This window comes from Acipenser ruthenus, chromosome 1, assembly GCF_902713425.1.
Source record: "Acipenser ruthenus chromosome 1, fAciRut3.2 maternal haplotype, whole genome shotgun sequence".
NCBI classification, from domain to species: Eukaryota; Metazoa; Chordata; class Actinopteri; order Acipenseriformes; family Acipenseridae; genus Acipenser; species Acipenser ruthenus.
In genome coordinates, this window is record NC_081189.1 from 85,409,277 (window position 1) to 85,432,072 (window position 22,796).

At 36.4% G+C, this 22,796-nt stretch overlaps 1 protein-coding gene across 6 annotated transcripts in view; it reads right to left on the reverse strand.

The window, feature by feature from the left end:
• Positions 1 to 22,796, reverse strand: part of rapgef2b (Rap guanine nucleotide exchange factor 2b) — a 157,134-nt gene that overhangs the window by 88,539 nt on the left and 45,799 nt on the right. For all 6 annotated transcript variants that reach the window (XM_059031365.1, XM_059031354.1, XM_059031357.1 and 3 more), the window contains exons 2-3: positions 1,940 to 2,010; positions 237 to 293 (exon numbers count right to left, since the gene is read on the reverse strand). In XM_059031365.1, the coding sequence (XP_058887348.1) occupies positions 237 to 293; positions 1,940 to 2,010 (128 nt within the window). The remainder of the gene's footprint in view (positions 1 to 236; positions 294 to 1,939; positions 2,011 to 22,796) is intronic.

Sequence of the window (22,796 nt, forward strand, 5' to 3'; positions counted from 1 at the left end):
ATAGTGGCACCCCAGCCTGTAATTCAAGGTTCACCTTAATTTGCCAGCACATAATCCGATGTCCATTAAGCAGTGAGCAGCCACACTTAACACAAAAGTCACAAGGAACACTGTACAGTACTAGTACAAAACCAGTTTTCTTGTAGAAGTCAGACCTATATATCATCATCATCCCAAAGACTAGATGGTGCCAGTTGTTATACTTGAAAGTGAGATATAATGTCAGATGCACTTACTAGTATAGCACTTCATTTGCTTCATGTCTTTCATATCTTACGGTTTCGCACATTAACCTGCAGAAATAGGAGGGGGGAAAAAACAACAGGTTTAATGATATCTGTCTGAACGGTTCTGAAAACATAATACATATATGCAAATTAAAATTACTACCAGTATGTATAGCCCTTGAATTCATCACAAAACCAACAACCAATATATTTCAGGGGTTTTTTTGTAGCTTAGTATGCAAAAGCAAAGTAGTACAATATATATGGTAAATACTGTATAAAGAACATTTAACAAAGGTTACAAACACATTTTATATAAATAAAGAAGCGAAACAATTAAAGCAAGGCGACTGAATATTTGTGACTGCTTATTCATATTGCCTCTAATTGTCTTGTATTTGAGGGGGGTTGGGAATAACAAAAATAGACCAAAAGAAAAAAAAAAGCTTTCCAGTGGGGTCTTGTATTGTTTGAATCAGTGATGATTAACATCTCAATAGATAACTAACATTAAAAAAGAATAACTACAAGAAAAGCAGTCTCAACACATATTTTACTGCATACATGTATTATTGAGATTGAAGCTAATCTGCATTATAAAATAGCCATTCAAAACTGAAGTTCTTGAATAAATAAGAATCAAAAGTAAACAACCAACCTAGGTTGTTACCAGGTATAAAACTTGATAAGTAGAGATATACCATAAATTTTGCCTTTTATCCATTCCTTAGCTGGAGAGTAGACTAGACAATGTATTGACCTTTTACATCTAAGTCTGTGACTTTAGAACCTTAACCTTCTTAATGCAATATGAAATTCAGTTAGATCTTGATGTTGGTGGTAAATTGGGTCAGGAGAGTAAGTTGTGTCTGAAGATGAAAGCAAGAGAAGATGCACACCCAGTCCTTCTTTGATAATTTGCACTGCGTTACTTTTGTTTCATCAAGGGAATGTGAACTGCTATTTCATATTTTTTTGCCTCTCACAAACTTTTTGTGCACTCTGTACAATTAAAATTATGTATGGGCACAAGGGGTTCAAAACCTTTTTGACATACTACAGAAAAAAAAATGTATGACACCACAATACAGAAGGGTATAAGAGATAAAACAGCATCCTATTCAATTCCAGGCCTTTACCAAAAATAATGGAAACTTCAGCCAGTGACCTACTGTCCTGTTACATGACTGACTGAAGACACTGGTCAGTCACTGTTCTTTTCCATGTTTCGTTTTGCAGTTTGATCAGCAATAAACACGCATCCCTGCTGTTTATGGAAACATAAAGGCTTCTGTTTATAATTCTGTGACTCTAGGACAAACATTTTTCAATTCAGAGAGCTGAAGGCGTTCCTCTTTTGCAACTCCTATTTCATACTAAGTAAATCAACTTGACAAAAAACAGCAAGCAAATCAGCACTTGGGGTTACTTGAACACTAACATATTACAGGATTGTTTTTACAGCTACTGCAGAATGTTTAACCTTTGAATAACCTTATGCCGTGGAAGTTTTTTCTTCTATGGAGCGGTATGGAAATTATCATTTCACATTCCATGCTTAATGTGTGACTGGGGTCTTGATTACTTGATTGCTTTTTTTGCCAACCAAAATGACTGTAATACTGTTGCATAAACTGATTAGATAGCTTACATATGAAATTGTGTTTTGTTTAAAATATTAACATATTGAAGTAAAAGGAGCTTACTCTTACCTTAGCTGATGTTCTCTTAGGTTAGACAAGGCTTCCATTCCATGTAGGTATGAATACACTATTTCCAAATCCTACAAAATAATAACAAATTCAGGCTTTAGGATTATGAAACACAAACATTTGTACAGGGGTCACTAGTTGGGAGCAACAAAGCATGTAACAAGATTATAAACTTAGAATAATAAAAAAAAGTTGTGTGAAGGGGAATGTCAAGAAAAAAAATTCTGGGACAAGTCAATTCAACCTTAATCTGGTTCAACAAATCAGTATAAATTAAAAAAAAAACCCTAATATAGGTACTGTGAATGAATCAATATGAAGTTTAAAGTACAGAAGAAACTGACATTAAAACAACAACACGATCAAAAAGCTTAAATCGCTATGTACTGTGAAATTAGCTAGCGGGTGTGTTTCGGGCTATCACAATGGCAGAGGCAAAAATAAAGGGATTTACTTAGGGTTAACTTAATGTTAATAAACAAACTGTCAAACTAGATTAACACAGCACCCCTACACGTTACAAAATTTTACCGTTGTTTACATTCCATTTTGTAGCGATGAAGTGTTCTCTTAGGAGGGGTTCCTATATGCGGAGACTACTGTACTGTATGTTCACCGGTTGCTTTATTGAGTACTGTTCTTTATCAAACTGATCACCTAAAGTAATGCTCTATTAAAAGTGTTTGTAGACTATGTCTACAGTGTGTTCAAATCCAACATAACATAGCTGAGCTGACTGGAACAAACTTTGTGCAAGTTCCAAAAATTCCAGATTTGTTTTAGTCCATTGCAAATGTGTACCACACCTACATCATTAGGTCGTCAGGAATGGGAGTATGAAAGGACAATGTCAAGTTTTGTTAAGAAAACAGAGTCTAGTGCCCAGATGTGCAAGACAAGTGGAGATCTGTTTTCAAACAGAGCTCTTTTCATATGACTTTCCTGTTTCATCTGAAATGTCTGCCAAAAGTCACATGTGAGCCTCCTGGCCCAGAGCACAAGGGAATCGTTAGAAACCTACAGTACAAATTTAACACCAAACACTTTAGTATTTTTAAAAAGTCAAAAGAAATAATACAAACACTGCTGATGTCAGTGGCTATATGAATACACCAGTAAAAAGAAAAAGTGTAGGTTTGACCTTCCAGCAGCAACCCCGCCAATGCCCGTGTCACAACACTACAGTACGCTACCTCCTACTTTTAACTGCTTAATGTTCTTGTCCTAACTCTGTATTGATAACTTAGAAGTTGTATGTACTCTATCATTTACAGATACTATTACAATACACAGACAGCCAGACACCAAAACCTTAACCAGACAACAGGCAAAACAAGAAAACTCACTGCTTCCCAGGTTCAAAGCGCAGCTATTTTAAACACATATGTGTGGTATAGTACTGTACATGTGACCTACTGTAACACCAAATACTTCTCTAAAACCCTAAGACACCGTACAGTAATGCAGCAAATATTATTATAAATTCTACTACCATGGCCTCTTTTACTGTGTCAATTGAAGTTCAGTCTCTATCACCCCCTGGCTTTCAAATGTAGTACGACACACCATCTTAAAACCTCAGTCATAACTGAACTGCACAGCATACTGCTAAAAAATCCCTTTCTGACAAACCATTACCATTATTCAGAGATACAGTAAATACATTTTTTATGTAAATACCAGTATCAGCAAAAATGTGGTTACATTGAGTACAACTGAAAAATGACTTACCCACACCACTGTGCAGACAGTATGACAAGTTATAAAAGAAAAAAAAAAATGAGGCTTACTAAATAAAGGGCGCGGTTGACTTGTCTTGAGTGCAGTTATTATTCCTAGTCCTCTGTCATGAAGTTCTGCTATGTTGAAAGAGTAAAACTCGATTTTATAGGCTATACTCTACACTAGACCTTTTTTTTTTTTTAAGTTACTAAATAACTGCCTCGGATGTAATTTGATGTATATTTGTTTCATTACCACTGATAACTAAATCAAGTCTTCTTCCTACAGTAAACAATCAAGATTCAGTTAATTAGTACTTTGTTTTGATAAATAAATTACACAAACTTGACAGGTCGGCTTGCCATATTTGAAGTAAAAATTGAGCGTTGATCACTAGCCATACCACAGCATACAAGGGCTTTTCAAGGCCGACTGGGTACACAATGGTCCCCATTAAAATAATTGTGCTGACACAGTAGATATGTTGTTTTCATAACTTGGGAACAGAAACAGGCCTATTTCAAATTTAAAAAGGTGGTTTTAAGATGACTAGCTCAGATAAATGTATGGGGTGCTAACAGGTGTGTTAATGTAGTACAACAATGACACTACTATTAAAAAGCCCTTTAAATACTGGACCAGGGTATTTGACAGCAGGGGTAATGTGTTTTTACAAGTAAAAGCACTGAACTACTATATTTTAATACACTGCAGTGAATATGCTGAAGATGAAGCATCAAGAACACTGTTGCTTACAAGCAAAATGTTCTAAATGGCATCCAAATTACCAGCTTACTCAGAATGATGTTTAATTTGCAAATAAATACATGTTTCTATAAAAAAGACCACTAGATGGCAGACTGACCCTAACATACCTATCAAGTCTGGTAAACTAGGCTAGACCACCCCTCTAAATCTCTTCTTAAACCGTAGCTACTGAAACCCTATTTAGTTACACACGACAGAATACAAAACACAAAGACATAAAGTATACTCTTCCCCTACCCCACTTCTTCAAAAGAATTAGTACATTTCAGTACCTTTGAGTTCCAATACCTTTGTAAAAACTTGGGAGTTACAGTATGATATTAAAATAGAGAATGCAACTCGCTGAATCTGCATGTGAATGAGCTCACCTTCTCCCCCCTGCCCCGTCCCCTGTGAGTGTTTAGTGATGGGATTGGATCTGTGCAGGAGTCTTCAAAGTAACAGAGCAAGTTAAGGGTGTTGTGCTAGAATTACAAATACTGTATCGACCTAACTACAATGCCTTCCGATGTTTGGCAGTAAGTAAAATGGCAAGAAAGTAAAGAAAGTAATGTTTGGGATACTCCGGTAGCACAACTAATTTGCAAAATTACAAAACTGGTTTTTAATAACAGGGCCAGGCTACTATACCAGCTTAACCACTTACAGCTACAGGCAAACATTTTGCATTACCTTGAATTTTAGGATTGAGACAAATTATATATTATATATATATATATATATATATATATATATATATATATATATATATATATATATATTGACAACGTAGGGTAACTTTTTGGGACCTCAGTCTTCTAGTAAAATAGGAACACTGTGGACCACAGATCGATTGCAAACAAGCCGGTACCTGTATGTATGTGTGTATATATATATATATATATATATATATATATATATATATATATATATATATATATATATATATATATATATTTTTTACAAAAACAAAATAAACAAACAAAAGCTTAACTCCTTCCAGGAGTGCTAACTACACTTTGTTCAGTTTTTTATCTATAAACTGGACAGCTAAGCTGTTTACCAGTACCAAACACATATACTCTTCAAGTATAAAACCACAGGACCTTTCATAAGGTTCCCCACACAAGCAGAGCCGTACCAATCATTGATGGCGCCCTGTGCAAGATATAAATCCAGCACCCACCCCCTGCCACCTGCCACCCCCGGAACTTGCAGTCAGCGAATAAAAAAATAAATTATAAAAGGGTTCCAAATCTTTGTGAATGTCCAATGGAATGCACCAATGCAAATTCAATGGATATGGCTAAATTAGACAAGCGTTCAATTTTAGCCTTCTGAAACTATGTTGGATTGTTAGTGAACTTGCAAATAAATGACCTACCTGCTTGAAAAAAAATCATACCGTTAGTTGGATGGGAAAATGTTTATTTGCATGTAAACAATTATATTAGATTGGAACTAAAATTTAGGTTACTAATCAGTATAATAATTATAATTAATAGTAGAAGACGCTGAACTGGAAAATGCTGCCAATCTCTCTTTTGGGTAGACTTTCTCTGGAAGGTTCCCAGCCCAGAATAAAGAAAAAGAGACTCTCACTCTCTAAACTAGGAGGGCTATTCTTGCCTGTTCATGAGAAATATTATTTGGCTGCAAGGCTATATTTCGGTGCAATACTGGATTTTCAAAAATGTTAATACGGATTAAACATGAAACCATTTGTAAAACAATGTGACTATTCACTCTCACCTAGTCCCTTTTTTTTTTTAAACAGCTAATTTTACATACACTAAATGTCTGGTTTAAAAATGTTTAGGATTAGACAATGATTATTTAAAACTGGAGGATATTCCACCCACAAAATAGAAAAAGCTTGGTATCAACACTGCAGGACATCTCTCAAAATGACACACTGTCCTTTGACACAGCACAGTCAGTCACAATGCAATATAGCAAAGGAACTCTTTCAGTTCTTTCAAATAAGACAAGTCCTCAAAATGACCACAATATAGCATACAATAACATACGTCCAATCGAATAAACAGGATTGCTGCATCCTAAGCCCTTAAAAAAAGATCATGAAACTACAGGGCGCAAATGAAAACGAAAGCATAAAGACAGACAATATTAGCCTTACACTTGTGCCCTTTATTTACATACAATATAGTATCCCAAAGCTCTTACAATATAACATATAAAGACCATACAGACAGATCACAGAAATAAGAAACAAGCAATAAAATGCATACAATTAAAAAAAGAAAGAAAAAAGACGAAATAGCACGACAAAATGTATGCAATAAAATAAAAAAAATTTAGTTTATTTTAGAAATGTCACAACTGAATCAACACATGTTATGTGATAACATTCTTTAAAAAAATGAAAATGCAATCGCCCTTTAAAACCTAGTTGCCACATCAAATTCAGTTCCTGATGCCGCTTGTCAATTTCAGTAGGCTACTGTTTAGCCAGAGAGCACACGCAGACACAGTACAAGGTAAACATGCGTCGGAAACATTTAACATTAAAAGTATAATTATGGTGAGAAATAAAATAGGCTACTATCAAGACAAACAACAATGAAGATGGAGTGTGAGAAATGGCGTTTCACCCCCGAGTCTAACACTGGTTATAATTCTTTTTTCTGGTACGTGGTCGCATTTTTCAAAAAATAGTGCAAAACAGCTACTTGGCGATACGTTGCAGCCGTGCTGCTCAGGCCAACATTTTATATGATCTTGTTTGCTACGTGGCTTCCGTAAAAATCGCATGAGCGAAAACGTGGCTGCGCACAGTGGTCAGTTTTTCAGATTGATAATGAAAAGTGTAGCCCATTATCAGCAAAAAATATTCAAGGTCAGTCAGGTAACCCGAACCACACATTTGTTTTTTTTATTAGGCCTTATTATTCGTCAGCCAATCGACACACCCCTCAGGTCGGCGCCCTGTGCGGCCGCACTACTCACACCCCCCTTGGTACGCCCTGCACACAAGTCTCTCCCAGGCCTTAGCCTTCACACAGTCACTGACACACCTTACAGACCTGCTTAAATACACCTGCCTTGATTACTAGCAGGTGTGTCTAATTACATTAATAAAACAATCAACACTTAATCAATGAATAATGATATCTTGTATTGTATATTCACGTATGGAGATTAAACAGTTGTTGTCATACACTTATTATTATTTATTATTATTAATTTCTTAGCTGACGCCCTTATCCAGGGCGACTTACAATTGTTACAAGATATCACATTATTTTTACATACAATTACCCACTTATACAGTTGGGTTTTTACTGGAGCAATCTAGGTAAAGTACCTTGCTCAAGGGTACAGCAGCAGTGTCCCCTACCTGGGATTGAACCCACGACCCTCTGGTCAGGAGTCCAGAGCCCTAACCACTACTCCACACCGCTGCCCCCCATGGAATCTATTTCTGCTCAGAGCCTCAGGTTTGGAAGAACTCTTTCTTGGGTATCCACCGTAAAAAGATCTAAAGTGTTTAAGCAGATTTCATTTTAAGATGCATGATGCCAGATATGAAATATGAGGTACTGTAGCAATGCTATATATATATATATATATATATATATATATATATATATATATATATATATATATATATATATATATATATATATATATATATATTTTTAAGCCTGTTGTCGTCCAAGCCATCTCATGCCAGGAATTTCTTTGCTACTATGATGTCATTAACATTCCACTCATTCCTTCACCGAATGTTGGTTGGAAAAAATCCTGTGCTCAAGCCACAGTTACAGAATCAGTGGGATTGGTAATATTGTTATAATATCTGAATGATTTTATATCTTTCAGGCTTGAATCCTAGCCTGACAATAGAAAACAGAAAACTGATTAGAGGAGAAACCTCAAAATGGAGCAAGGTAAATCGGTGGAGTACCACAGGGATCAGTATTAGGTCCTCTGCTATTCCTAATCTACATTAATGACTTAGATTCTTGAATAGTAAGCAAACTTGTTAAATTTGCAGACGACACAAAAATAGGAGGAGTGGCAAACACTGTTGCAGCAGCAAAGGTCATTCAAAATGATCTAGACAGTATTCAGAACTGGGCAGACACATGGCAGATGACATTTAACCCTTGGCGGTCCATTTATTCAGCACGTCTCAGGCGCATCAGGTCCAATTTATTTTCACACGCGCAGTTTAAAAGTAATTTTTTTCACAGTAAAACAGGTTTAAAAGGCACTGCATATCAACAGGACACTCAGTACTGCATCTCCAGCCCCGCCCCTTGTTCACTGTATTTTTCACATACCTCTTCCAAGTCATTATTTTATTACTATAACATCCAAAAAAGCTCTGCAAATGTCTGTGATATTCTTTGAGCGCTGGAGGCAGAAGCAGCTATCTTGTTTGTTTATGTCCGTGTTATCTATGTGGTGCCGGGGCTTTCTGTATTCATGAGATACGCCCTTATTTTTTTCGGCTCCTATCGGTCTCACTCGGCCATTGAATGGTTCTTCGGCTTTTTCCAGAGAAAAAAACGACTAGAGACCTGTTTTTTACGACTTTTTGATGATGTCAGACAGGGTCCGACATTGGACCAGAAAGGGAAAATTGCGATGTCGGACCAGGTCCGATATAGGACCACAAAGGGTTAATAGAGAAAAGTGTAAGGTACTGCACACAGGTAATAAAAATGTTCATTATAAATACCATATGGGAGATACTGAAATTTAAGAAGGAATCTATGAAAAAGACCTAGGAGTTTATGTTGACTCAGAAATGTCTTCATCTAGACAATGTGGGGAAGCTATAAAAAAAGGCCAACAAGTTGCTCGGATATATTGTGAAAAGTGTTGAATTTAAATCAAGGGAAGTAATATTAAAACTTTACAATGCATTAGTAAGACCTCATCTAGAATATTGTGTTCAGTTCTGGTCACCTCGTTACAAAAAGGATATTGCTGTTCTACAAAGAGTGCAAAGAAGAGCGACCAGAATTATCCCGTGTTTAAAAGGCATGTCATATGCAGACAGGCTAAAAGAATTGAATCTATTCAGTCTTGAACAAAGAAGACTACGCGGTGATCTGATTCAAGCATTGAAAATTCTAAAAGATATTGACAAATGTCGACCCAGGGGACTTTTTCGACCTGAAAAACTAGGGGTCACAAATGGAGATTAGTTAAAGGGGCATTCAGAACAGAAAATTGTGAGGGTCTGGAACCAACTCCCCAATAATGTTGTTGAAGCCGACACCCTGGGATCCTTCAAGAAGCTGCTTGATGAGATTCTGGGATCAATAAGCTACTAACAACCAAAACGAGCAAGATGGGCCGAATGAACTCCTCCCGTTTGTAAACGTTCTTATGTTCTTAAAATAAACTGATTTCTATTTGAAGGCAAATGTTTCTAGAAATAATTATGATAATCTCAACCCCGCTCTGGTGGTCAGGCCAGTTTTACAAGGAGATCAGACACAGGCCTGCTTTATCAACCACTTTCAATTGATATATACATTACTGAGACGCTTCACTTTTTATTACTGCATCCAAAAATGTGAAGCGAGGATAGTGCAGTACATATTAATGCAGGAATATCATAACTGTAAGTTACATTAAAACCCCATCAAACTGAAATAGCCAAAGCTAAAGTTCACTCCTACTGCATAACAGAAAAAAAGTCTTCAAGGAAAATTGATGTCACTAGGCTTGGAGACTATTTACAGTAAGCCTTTTTTTATTTTTATTTTTTTTTAGGTCACGCTACTACTGTAAGTACAGTTTAGAAACAAAGAAACTTCTGAACACAAATGCACGGTTAGCCCAAGCCTCGGCCAGCAGAGACTGAGATATGCAGAAATGTCACTGAACAGTAGGCTGGAATTAAATTATGTTCAGACAAGTTAAGTATGAAAGACAGGTCAAAGGTATTGCGTGGTCTGCAACTTCATGTATATTAAGAGCTCTGCTAGACGTTCAGCAGTTTTCAGTGTACAGACATCATGTGATGCTTATATATTGAAGCACTAACAGGATCAGAAAACAGCCTGACCTTTAGGGAGAAAACAAACAAGCAACACATACAGTACTGCACTTTAAAAATACCAAAACTTATACAAATTGTTGCATTTTGCGGATTACTATTGACTGTTGCAAAGAGAAACAAGCCTTTTGCAAGTATACAGTATAGGCTACATCATACTGTAATACAAACAGTAATATATTGTATGAGTGAACTGATCTGGGAGTTAACAAGACCCAACCCTATGGCATTACCACAGTAATTAAGAGCAGCTGTATTCTAATCTGTGGTCAACAGACTGTATCCGATACAGTATCAGTCAATCAGTTTAGTTTACTTCATATGAATTACCAATTACATATTAGTGTACACATCCAAGTACAGGTAATATATAGTGCTGTACACAGAGCAATGCTAGCTCTATGGAAGGCTGCAGAATCTCACTTGCAGCTGTTTCCCACATTGCAGATACTGTAGTATGTACTGCATGGACTAGTGACTGAAACTCCTAATTAACATTATACAAACTAAGGGTTGATGTTGTGTAAGTTGTGCATTTGTGAAGATCCAGCAGTTACAAGTGAACCACTACTGTATGTTCGTCACAAGAAGACTATCTTGCCCCAAGATTTAGGCCACTTTATTAAACCCTTCTACAACTCAACAATGTTCTTTCACTTCAAGGAAAACTGTAGGGAGAGATAAAGTAATTTCTCAGCAATCGTCATTTAATTAAAAACTCCCTGTAACCAAGTTTCCTGTATCAGTTTCAAGGATGCTGCAGCAAATTCTTAGGTCAGTCTTACAGTATGTGTTCATAATATACTACAGTATACTTTACTATAGAAAGGAACTTGATACTGTAGGCCCAGGAAAAGTTTTAAGCATTTCCTGTACAGTACAAGCTCAACCAAAAGTCAAATATTATGAACTCTGCCAGTGACACCTTTGTTGTCTGTAGTTTTTACAGGAATGCATGTGAACATTTCAAATACTACAAAAAGGGTACACTAACCACTTCTTTTTTTTTTCTCCAAATAACAGAAAAATGACTTGTACTTGTAAAACATCTCCGTACTTGTTACGAACACTTCTTTGTGTGCGGACTCAAGCACACCTAGTACCGATTCACTTTTGTTCAAATCCTGGGACCATTGTTCCATACGGAGTAATGTAAATCATGTTCCAAGCACTAAATGACAATCTTTCCAAAGCCAAGAGAACATGTTGTGGTGTCATTGGTTGGCATTGTTTACATTTTTGTAACCCACAAAAATAGATAACGGCTATAAAAACATTACACATACCTTTCTCATTGTAAATAAAACACCACCTGTCTTGGGAGATAAACCACTGTGATTTACACTGTGAATACTTTATTTCAGGAAATCAGATTTGAAACTAAATTACTAAATTAAAAGTACAGTGTCAGCTCACTTGACTAAAGTGCTTTACACAGTCTGAATGTTTAAAGCTGAGATACAGTATGCAAGTCCAACTGCAGATTTATAGCACAGTACAGTGCTCCAGGTACCTACACTATAAGGCAACTGTTCATGCAGTGATTATGGAGGTTTGGTCACAATGCCATTTCATTAGCACAACACTCATGTTTTTAAAGACCAGAAATACTGTGCAGTCTCTTACAGCAACTACGGCTCTCCCTTACACTACATGCAAAGTGATTTATATGCATCATTCACTGTTTATATTTCTGTCCTGTATGAAGGCCTACTTTACAAGTTCACTAAAAAGACCTAGAAGCTACTGTAATAAGCATGGTTTAGCCAATTTAACCAAAACATTTTAGTTGTTAAATAGCTTACTGCCTACTGTACACCATGCATTATTTTCCAAAGATAACCTACTGAACATGTTTAACTTGTAATCCTTTTTTAAACTGTATCTGGGAAAATAAAACAAAAAAAACATGTGACAAGAGAGCCATTCAGCTCATCAGTTCTTGTCAAGTACTCAAATTACTGTAGCTATTGTACTGTAGTTGTTCCCAGCACCACACCCAGAGTTCTTGAAGAATCCCAGTGATTCAGCTGCACAACCATGGCATTGCAACCTACTCCAAATACCTGGGCTTGAAAAACGTGTCTCGGAGTCCAAACCTCTGGGAAACAGCCATCAATGGACTTGTTTTTGTGATGCTAAAATACAATTTGCAGCTGTGACCTAGCGATTTAGTAACAGTAAGTACTGGGAACTAAGATAATGGATCTTGAAATTCCAGCCAAACCACCCTTACACATTAGTAGGACCTTTCAGCCAGCAAATTCAAATTTACAAAAAACAGGGCTTGAATTTCATTTTTTGCCCCTCTATGCTGCAGCCAATGGGGGGATTCCAAAATTTTAGGGGGGAATGGCAAAAAAAAGGCACTGTTGCATATAAAAAACTATATATATATATATATATATATATATATATATATATATATATATATATATATATATATTACTGCATCATCATTCACACTGGTGTTGCTTTAAAATAAGCTGCTTTCAGGAGACCTAAGCTGTTGATCACTGTGAGACAGAGCACTCTCCATTGCTTTTGCCATTGCCGGACGTGAAGTTTTTGCATGCAGCAGAAGAAAAAGGTGCTTTTCTTTTTAACCAGTGCTCCATTTCTTTTTTTTTTTTTTTTTTTTTTTTTTTTAACTCTTTACAGCCCTATTTCCGCCTGTTTTTCAATGTTTTCATTTATGACTTAAAAATATAGGGCCTCCCATATCTTTAACTGAATAAGCACTATCACGCGCGGAAGCCTGTGTTAACCTTGGCAGAAGCAGACATCTGTTTTAATTAGCTTGAAAATGAAGTCATCGTTTTCGGGGAACTAAATACAGAGGCTAGGTATTGCAAAGTAATAAAAAGAAAAAAGTAACCCATTATAGACAGAACAAGGTTTAACCCTTTGTGATCCATTTATTAAGTGTGTGTCAGGCGCGTCAGGTCCAATTTATTTTCACACGCGCAGTTTATTTTAGACGCGCTGTTTTTTTTTCACAGTAAAACAGGTTTAAAAGGCACTGCATATCAACAGGACACTCAGCACTGCATCTCCAGCCCCGCCCCACCCCTTGTTTGCTATATTTTTTACATACCTCGTAATAGTAGTACGTACCGATAAATCATCTCCTGATCACTCGTTTTATCACCAAACTCCTCAATAATGCGATCCAAGTCGTTATTTTATTACTATATCATCTAAAAAAAGCTCTGCAAATGTCTGTGATGTTCTTTGAGTGCTGGATGCGGAAGCAGCTATCTTGTTTGTTTATGTCCGTGTTATCTATGTGGTGTCGGGTCTATCAGTATTCATGAGATACGCCCCCTTTTTTTTCGGCTTCTCTCGGCGCCTATCGGTCTCACTCGGCCATTGAATGGTTTTATCTGCTTTTTCCAGAGAAAAAACGACTAGAGACCTGTTTTTTGCGTCTTTTTGGTGATGTCGGACAGGGTCCGACATTGGACCGGAAAGGGAAAATTACTATGTCGGACCAGGTCCGATATAGGACAGCAAAGGGTTAAAACAATGTTATACCTGTTTGATTTTATTGAAACTAAGCACCTAGGTTTTAAAAAGTATTTTGATCTAATAAGAAACAGAATCAAATAAACTCTCTCAAGAGAAATAATACGTTTGAAGTAAACAGATACATAATATCTGAACTAACAAGTAGTTTTGCCTGTTTGGGGCTTTAGTGTAATAAGAATAGTAATAACAACAGAAGTCTTAATAATGCTGCTGTATTTCTCAATATTAACAAGCCTATAGTTTAATGGATTCACAATCATGTATCTTATTTGGAGAAAGAAGCAAGCTTGATCTGAAAGTAGTCTTTAAGCTAAACACAGGTATTCTAGAATAATTATAACAGAATATAAGTATAAATGTTTTATTATAAAACAGAGGAACTGTTAAGTTTGAATATATGACAATAAAGTGTAAACTGGATTTAATAACTGTAGTATACAGTGGACCTGCTAAAGAATATATAATTAAATTGGTGACCTCTTCTTTACCTGCTTGTAGCAGAGTGGTGATGGGTATGAAAAAATAGGTTTTGGCAGTCAAAGTGAGACCAGCTGATCATCAGCACTTTGAATCCAAGGTCTTTCTATAATGAGCAAAATTAACTAATGAAATACATTTTGGTATGAGAATAAGAGTGTATTATGGTGTAATGTCCATTCTCTTCATTAAATTATAGAAATGAATTTAAACTTGGCAGCCAAAGAGAGCATTTCATTTAAAATTAGAAAAGTTGTCTACAATATCAGTTCTTATCAGGATGGTAGCGACTTTAAATTGGGATGTTTGTGAGCCAAAAATACGGAGGCTTTTGTATTACAAAAGAAAAGGCAACTGTTGGACAGAGTTACATTTAAAACTAAAAAAGTCACAGAGTTGCATTTATTTAAGTTTTACTGCAATAAACAGAGGTATTTTATTTACAGGGAGACTGTAGAGTTTGAAAGAATTAAAAGTCTGTCTCAGACACACAGTAGAATTCTGGAAGGGCATTAGACCTTCAAAAGGCTTAGTCTTTGGCACCTCAAAGCAGGGTTTTGCTTTAAGAAAGACAGGAGTATGTACCTCATTATATTAAGAAAATAATGAGAGCTTAATTATAAAAATTTGGATGCAAGCTTTTTTCTTATCCGAAAAGATAACGGTTCGAGACTCTCTTGAATCCAGCCAAAAAATGACTTAATGCAGTGAATTTGGAAAAAGTGCTTACAGTAGAGTTTCATATTAATTAAAAAACTAGCCTTGGCAGGTAAACAGGGTGTCTGAAAACTGCTTGCGCAGGGGATTTTTTTTAGAAACAGAGAGAGGTCAGGCTTAGTCCAAGCATGGTACAGTTAATATGAGACTATTATATTTAACACGTTCATTACAGCCTGAATTTAAATGAAAATTGGACGCCACTGTATGCTTAGTGTTTTTATTCAAAGGCTCAGTGATAAACCCCTACAGTCTTTGTCCAATATTTTGTTAAAACACATCTATACATGAAGCAAATCTAACCTATTAACAGTTGTACAAGCTTGTGTTATGTATTAAACAACTCTCACACATATACTTGTATTGTATTTGGTAGCAAGGACCCTGTGAATTATTGTTCACCTAATTTTTAGGGGAAGGAGGGGTGGAAGTTAGTGAACCATGAGCTCACATTCAATTAATTTTGAAAAAGGAGTCACCGGTACTTTTTTAAATACATTATTCACACAAAGAGAAGAGCTGTCAAAACAGAGCAAATAATCAGATTTAATTGGGTCTTCTGATGTATTAAATGGAGAAAAAACTATAAAAAGCTGAGGTAAAACCCCAGTCAAGTATCACTCAACTTGGTACTACAAGTTGACGTGATCCATGCTCTGAAGACCTCTGAAAAAAGCTGGTTGCTGTTTGGTCGTATTTAGAAGTCTCTGCTTTTGAAGACAGTTCTTGTTTTTATGTTATATTCTAAAACTACACTTCCATATTGATGCACTGCTATAAGGTATAGGAATAATTGCCTTCTCAATTGCCGCAATACCCCTCAAATATATGTCTATTCATGGCGGCAGTGTGCCCTTTCAGCTACAGCAACTGAGGGCGCCTGAATTAGAAAGTGTTTGGGTCCAAACAAGAACAGGATTACATAATTTGCGCATCAGCAGGGAAAAAAAAAGACAACAAAACACAACCCTTAAGTACATAGATTTCTAACGTGTGACAATAATAATGCCATCATAGAACAAAAGACCAGAAAAAAACACTACTTACAAGTGGTTTTCTTTAAGATTTACTGAAACTAATTTGAATGTGTTTAAATTGCTGTTTCCCCTTATTTTAATTTCTTTTTACCACAACGAAACCGAAACTGTATGAAATACTTTTCTACATTTTATTAGTGTTTATTATTATTATTGGTCCATCTTATGGTGATACGTTTTGGTTTTTTTCAGTTTATCCATAAATGTAACACAGCTATCCAGCATTTTGTATGTTACACACAGGAACAATATTTCTAAAGCCCCTTTCACACTGGCATGATCTACCCGGGTCAGAAACTAGAGCAGTGCATAAATCCTTGTTAGACAGCTGTTTGGGTCTTCCAGTCCTGGGTTTGTCAATTACAGATTACGTTTCTCTGCACTTGTTAATTATGCTTTGGATACCACACCTTGAAAATCAAGTGATGCAAGCTATTTCACTCAATGTTTTTCCTTCTTTATGCAAGTCAAGGTTGTTATAATAGTAGAAAACACTAGTGGAGGCTTTGACTAAATTGTTGATGCTCATAATGCATCAGGAGTAGAACAATGCAACATGTCTACAACTTTTGCACAGCACTAGATTATATATATATATATATATATATATATATATATATATATATATATATATATAAACCAAACTTTTATCATGGGCCGCATATCCAGAAAACTAGTTTAACCTGATGTGTATAGCAGACCGCACATTACTAAAGAATAATCTTGTTAAATATTGTTATATATCGCCCCTCAGTATAGTGTGGATTCGGATATATCGCGGTCCTGGAGTTGGCTCCCAGTTTATACTGTGTAACTGGGCATGCCGTAGCTGCAATATACACAGGCACTTAGAATTACTGTTCGTTTTGTTTCGTACTGCACATCACAAACAACAATATACAAAACAATTAAAAACAAAGCATTCATATTGTACTGTTATCATATACACATGTATTGCACAATAACACAAAGCAAATTTATTTTAGCTAGAGGAGGTATTCACGTGTGGCAGCAATACACTAGCAAAAGTCACAGGGCAGTGACGACAGCTCCCTAGCAACAAGCTTCTATGTTGGGAATGGATTCTTTCAATGCAGCAGGTTTGTGCATTTAAGAAAGGAGAGGAAGACTCATAAAATTATTTGGAGGCAAGCTGATAAGAAGCAATTACCCTCCGCAGTACGAATTAAAATGGGGTGCTGCTTTTTATGCGAAAAATTTGAAAAAGCAAGTCAACAAAGTTTATGATATTTATGATATATTCATAAGTGAAATGGAATTAATACATTGGGGTGCAGTCAGACGATAAACTGGCCTGATATTTATATAGCAAAAATTGACAATCTTTGCTAACACAAACACCACTGGACAAGTGCAAAGGAATAAAGACTTTGCAAGGATTCTTCAAAGCACGGTTAACAGACAAACCATCAAAACAGCGACTGCCAGATACTGGAAACATCTGGGACTAAACCCAAATGCCCTCTGCCCAGTACAGGTAGATGTATTTACTAGTGAAGCTGCAGGCCTTGGATTTCCCTTCACAGGAAGCCAGTGCAAAGGATATTTTTATCAACCAGCAAGTGATCAGCAGCAAGTGGAACAGTGTACTAGTAAGCAAGCACAAGCCATCAAATAGCCCCACTTCATATTTACATATCACAAGCAGCTGCAAGGTCAGTCTTAAAAGAAACCCTAGCTACTGTACTGCAGCAATCAATAGCGCTTTCAACAGCAGTATGGTACGGGGAGATTAAAAATAGACCACCATATTTTAGGTATTTAAGGTATCATATTAAAAATCAATTTTGTTAGAGACAAGAGGCTCAAATGCATTGCTAATATTAGAAATTCATGGCCATTTCACACCATGTTGGCTGTTAGCAGTGACATATTATCATTTAGCATTTACAGTATTTTTTGTTCAAAGAGAAAAAACCAAGATATCCATATGTGACAGGGATGGCTGAGGTGGTGACATCAGGCCAGAAGCAGGAACAACACAAAAGGCAAGTACTGTGGGGCAAAGGCAGCAGTGTTTATTTAAACACAAAAATACATAAAAGGTTTTAACAAAAACAACAATGCTCACAGAGCAAGAATAAAAGGTTGAAATAAAATAAATCACAAAACTGACTACAGGTCAGACTGGGCTTCAGTGTTCCTATAGTTTTTATTTTACTTTCAGTTTGAATTCTCTCTCTTGCTCGCTCTACATTAATTCTGAAAAATTCGAAATATTCTCTGTGAACAGACAGAGTGAATATAAAATCTGCTTAACACATTATGTATAGTCCAGAGGTTCAACTTAGATTCTACAGTATGGGTCAATGGATGCTGTACTACTGTATCATATTAGCATGAAATCCAACAGCAAATGATACGATACAAAGAATGAACATCCAGTTCTTCACTAACTCTTCCAGCGTGAGTCACTAAAGGGCAATTACGACATAGGCCTACACTACAACCTGGGATAATAGCATACTTGCCAACATTTAGAAACTGGGGGGTCATACGCATCATACACATGGGAGGAGTCATACGCAAAAAACACTCATATAATAGAAGTATCCCCCCGCAACTCAACACGACCATTATGACAGTAAAAATAGATATAAGGAAGCGTTCTTACCTTTGTATAAGTTAGTGATCAGCAGATGTGTCAGCCGCACGAAGAGCACAGCGTGTGGTTTTCATTAACTCTACTGTGCAGAATAAATGATTTTTTTCTTTGGGTAAATATTGGGACTTTCTTCCTATGCATCGGGACGCGGGACATTTGCTATGAAATCGTGACTGTCCCGACATAGGTTCTGTTGGCAAGTATGTAATAGCTAAAATACTTCCATATTTAAAAGGGTTCATCCATACTCTACTGTATATCACTGGGTCTTCAGGAAAACCTTTTTTTCTGTTTTGAGGGAAGGGGGAAGGAGAGAGGAGATGCATTAAAAGATTTATTTTCCAATCAAAACAGCAATTACTAAGGGTGGGGGGGAGGGGTAAGTTATGAACATGAGAGAAAGGCTTCACTGTATTCTAGACACAAAGATCAGAGGGTCTAATTATTTTGGATTATACCCTTTCAACAGGGGGGGAGGGGGGAGAGCTAAAGTTTCCATATCAGTCCACAACAGGGAAGTAGTACCAGCAGTTACAGGAATAGACAAGTACTGCAGCTCACAAAATGAATCTCCTTTTCCATTTTTGTGAAAGAGCTGAATTGGATTCCTCCACCCATTTTCATTTACTGTAGTAGGCCCTTCCTGCCCATACCCTGTATTTAGACAACCGCTAATTTATTTGAGTGGTTTTAAATCACGAGGCAGCATCAGCCACCGAGATGTAGGGGCTGCCACACCGACAATCACTGGCTGCTGAATGGCCGGGGAGTGAGTCACAATAGCTCTTTATCTAGCTTGGCCCACAAATAGAAAAGCAAAACAACAAGTCCCAGTTCGTTATTGTGGATGCTACCCTGTGTGACTAGGGTTTCAAATCTGTCATTCACCAAGATCCAGCATCCTTTAGAAGAGATGCATAACAGCAAAGAAAACATGTATAAATCTACTGGCTGGTGCAGCGTTTCTCTAGAGATCTAGGCCTTCCAGGGGAATGGGATGCCCAGAAACACAGTACTTGGCAGAGGAGATTAATTCCTTGCAGTATCTTCAAAAATGTGGGAAGGGGAATCAAATCAAGACTGTCCTGGTCAACTTGCACAAAACCAACAAAGCAGTGAAGTGAAAACAGACCCAGAGGCCAACCATTAATCCAGAAAGGGCATCCCATCCTGTCTACTGCTCAACAGACCTGGACCAAGCTTTCAATAACAAACTATACAGTAGTCCAGCAATCATCTAACAAGTACTTTTTTTAATCTTTTGTTTGTGGGCTCATTTTAATATAACCTAAATGAATCATGGATTTGAATTCAAATCACAAATATGAATGCTTCCAATATGAAAGGTAAAATGATAAATGTTCAAACCAAGACACACTGTACCCTTGTCCAACGGAAAGGGGCATTCCATTAAATGTTTGTTACAGAACACTGGATAAACCGTACTGAAAGGACTTTTTAAAAAAAGATCAGAATACCACAAAAATCTTGGGCTTGCAATTAGTCAACATATTGTAACAAATGTATCAGTACCATTTTCATGGAATTCTGGACTGAAATCTGACCATTCAAGCCATTTCCAATTATTTCTTTAATATTACATATCATAAAAAAGTCTAATGGTGTACTGTACAACAGCCCAAATATAGAAATCAAGCAGTAGGCAAGAATTATAAAAACAAAAAAATAAGATTCCCTGAAATGTTGCAGTTTACAATAAGCTGAGCTTTAGTTACCCTTTTAAAGCCTTCCCAATATCAGTTTCACTATAAACATGGGAACGTTCCAAACCAGAGAGCCTGTGTGTACAAAAGACCCACTCACTACAGTAATGTACCTTAATATAGACAAAAAGCCTTCTGCTTCACATCATTATTTTTATTGCAGATTCTACATCTGTTCAACATTTACAGCTCTAATACTACAGATATTTTGGTGTGTACTTAAATTCAAAATACCACTTACTGTATTAAAACAGTCAACAAAATGGTGATCACAATTAAAACTACCCTTTTTGTTCTGTTTTTTTGTTCTGAATTATGAGTTGTTGTTTTTTTTCTTTACACACACATATGTATACATAAGTACAAAAAACACCACAACATTATGATGGAGAAATACTGATTTAGCAAAATAGGAAAACACAACAAAGTACTTTTCACCAAAAAAAGATAATGCAAAATAGTGAAACTGAATCCTCCTTTAAATACTAATCCAGTAAACAGCTTTATCCTCCTATTATGCATACAGTAGTAGGACTTCAAACATAATTCACAGTCTATTTCCCAAAGGCATGTTGGTTTTCTTAACACCTCTAATGGTATTGCAACAAATTGCAATGCATTTTGTATTAACTCTCTTTGCCTAAAGCATTTTTCATTTCAACTATTATGCTTCGGTTTCACTCTAAAATCATTCAGAAAATCTACATTTCCTGATCACATTGGGTGGTATACAAAACGCAAAGCATAATCTATAGTAATACTGGAGGGGACAGCTGTTGGAGTACTGTTTTTGATGGTAACCTAACAAACTAGTATTTTGTACTTTGCATTAATTACAGGTTTTTGAAAGCTGCTGTCTATGAATTGAGAACATTCAGTCAATATCAATGAATATTTATTTTATATAGCGCCTTTCATAGTGGACCACAATCACAAAGTGTTTTACAAGATAGTGAGGAACAATGCATAATACATTACATACAGGGCATAGTACATTAAATACAGCAGTAAAAAACAAAAAAAAACACAATGCAAATTGTGAGGGAAGGTGGGGTGGGGATTGGTCAACATGGACTCATGAAGTATACATGTTTTCTACATCAAAGTTTGATCTTGTAACCTCTTGTCCACCCTGCTGAACTCTGCTCTAATGGGTTAACAGATCTCCCCACCCCCATACCCTACATGCATGCCATGATCCCTAGGGAGTATCATGATACTTTCAAGATGTCTTTCTCTTTACTCAAAAGTTTCAGAATGACATCGCCTCAAAAGCAACTCAATTGTCAAAACAAACTTATATTTTTACATGGTTACAGTAATTGGATATTCTAATGAACACAGTTAGCAAATAATGTGAGTTGTACTGTGATGTACTATAGTACATCAATTAAGTATCAGACAGGAATCAGCAGCACATATCTCACTGTTTTCACATCTAGCAGAGTCTAACCCAAGTACAGAATTCGGGTTTTGCACAGCATCTCTTTAAATTTGATGTACAGTATTGTTTTGTATAAGGCAGAAAACATTTTGCACTCCAAGAAGCATTGCAACAGTAAACCAGGTGATGACTGTTGAGTTTCAGTCGGTTTCACTCTTTCCGAAAAGAGAATCAGAACCAGGATATAGTTATTTACAATCCAAGTCGTACTCCAAGATCGCAGAATATGGGGCTGTTGGTTGTTCCGAGAATGAATACAAATGGTGCAGGAGAGAGTGGAATGCTCTACCATCTTCAGTCAAAAAAAAGCAGGGAATCTTTAAAACAGCATTGAAAACCCATTTTTATAACTGCTTTATAGGAATTATCTTTGCCTTTTAAATGTTGTATTACATTGTAAAACGTAAAGCACTTTGTGGTCCTTGTGGCGAAAGGTGCTATATAAATGTATATAAACAAACTATGGGTAACTTTTCTCCACCAGGAGCTGGATACACTGAGGTCGTAAATAAAATACAGTGCCTTTTAAAATCGAAATCTATGAATCACATGTACTGCTGAGTAGGTAAATATCTCCTGTCAGGATGATCCATCTAGGCCTCTGTTTAATTGTGACTAGCACAGTTTGATTCATCACCCTCCCCCAGCACAGATTTCATCATCTTGAATTTTTCAGCTTCCTCCTGTTTCATGAATACTGTACCCCCACACTCTCTTTTTTAGGACTGCATTCTAAGCCCTATCCACACGTACATGTGTTTGTTACACTATCTTCAAAACATATTGCTA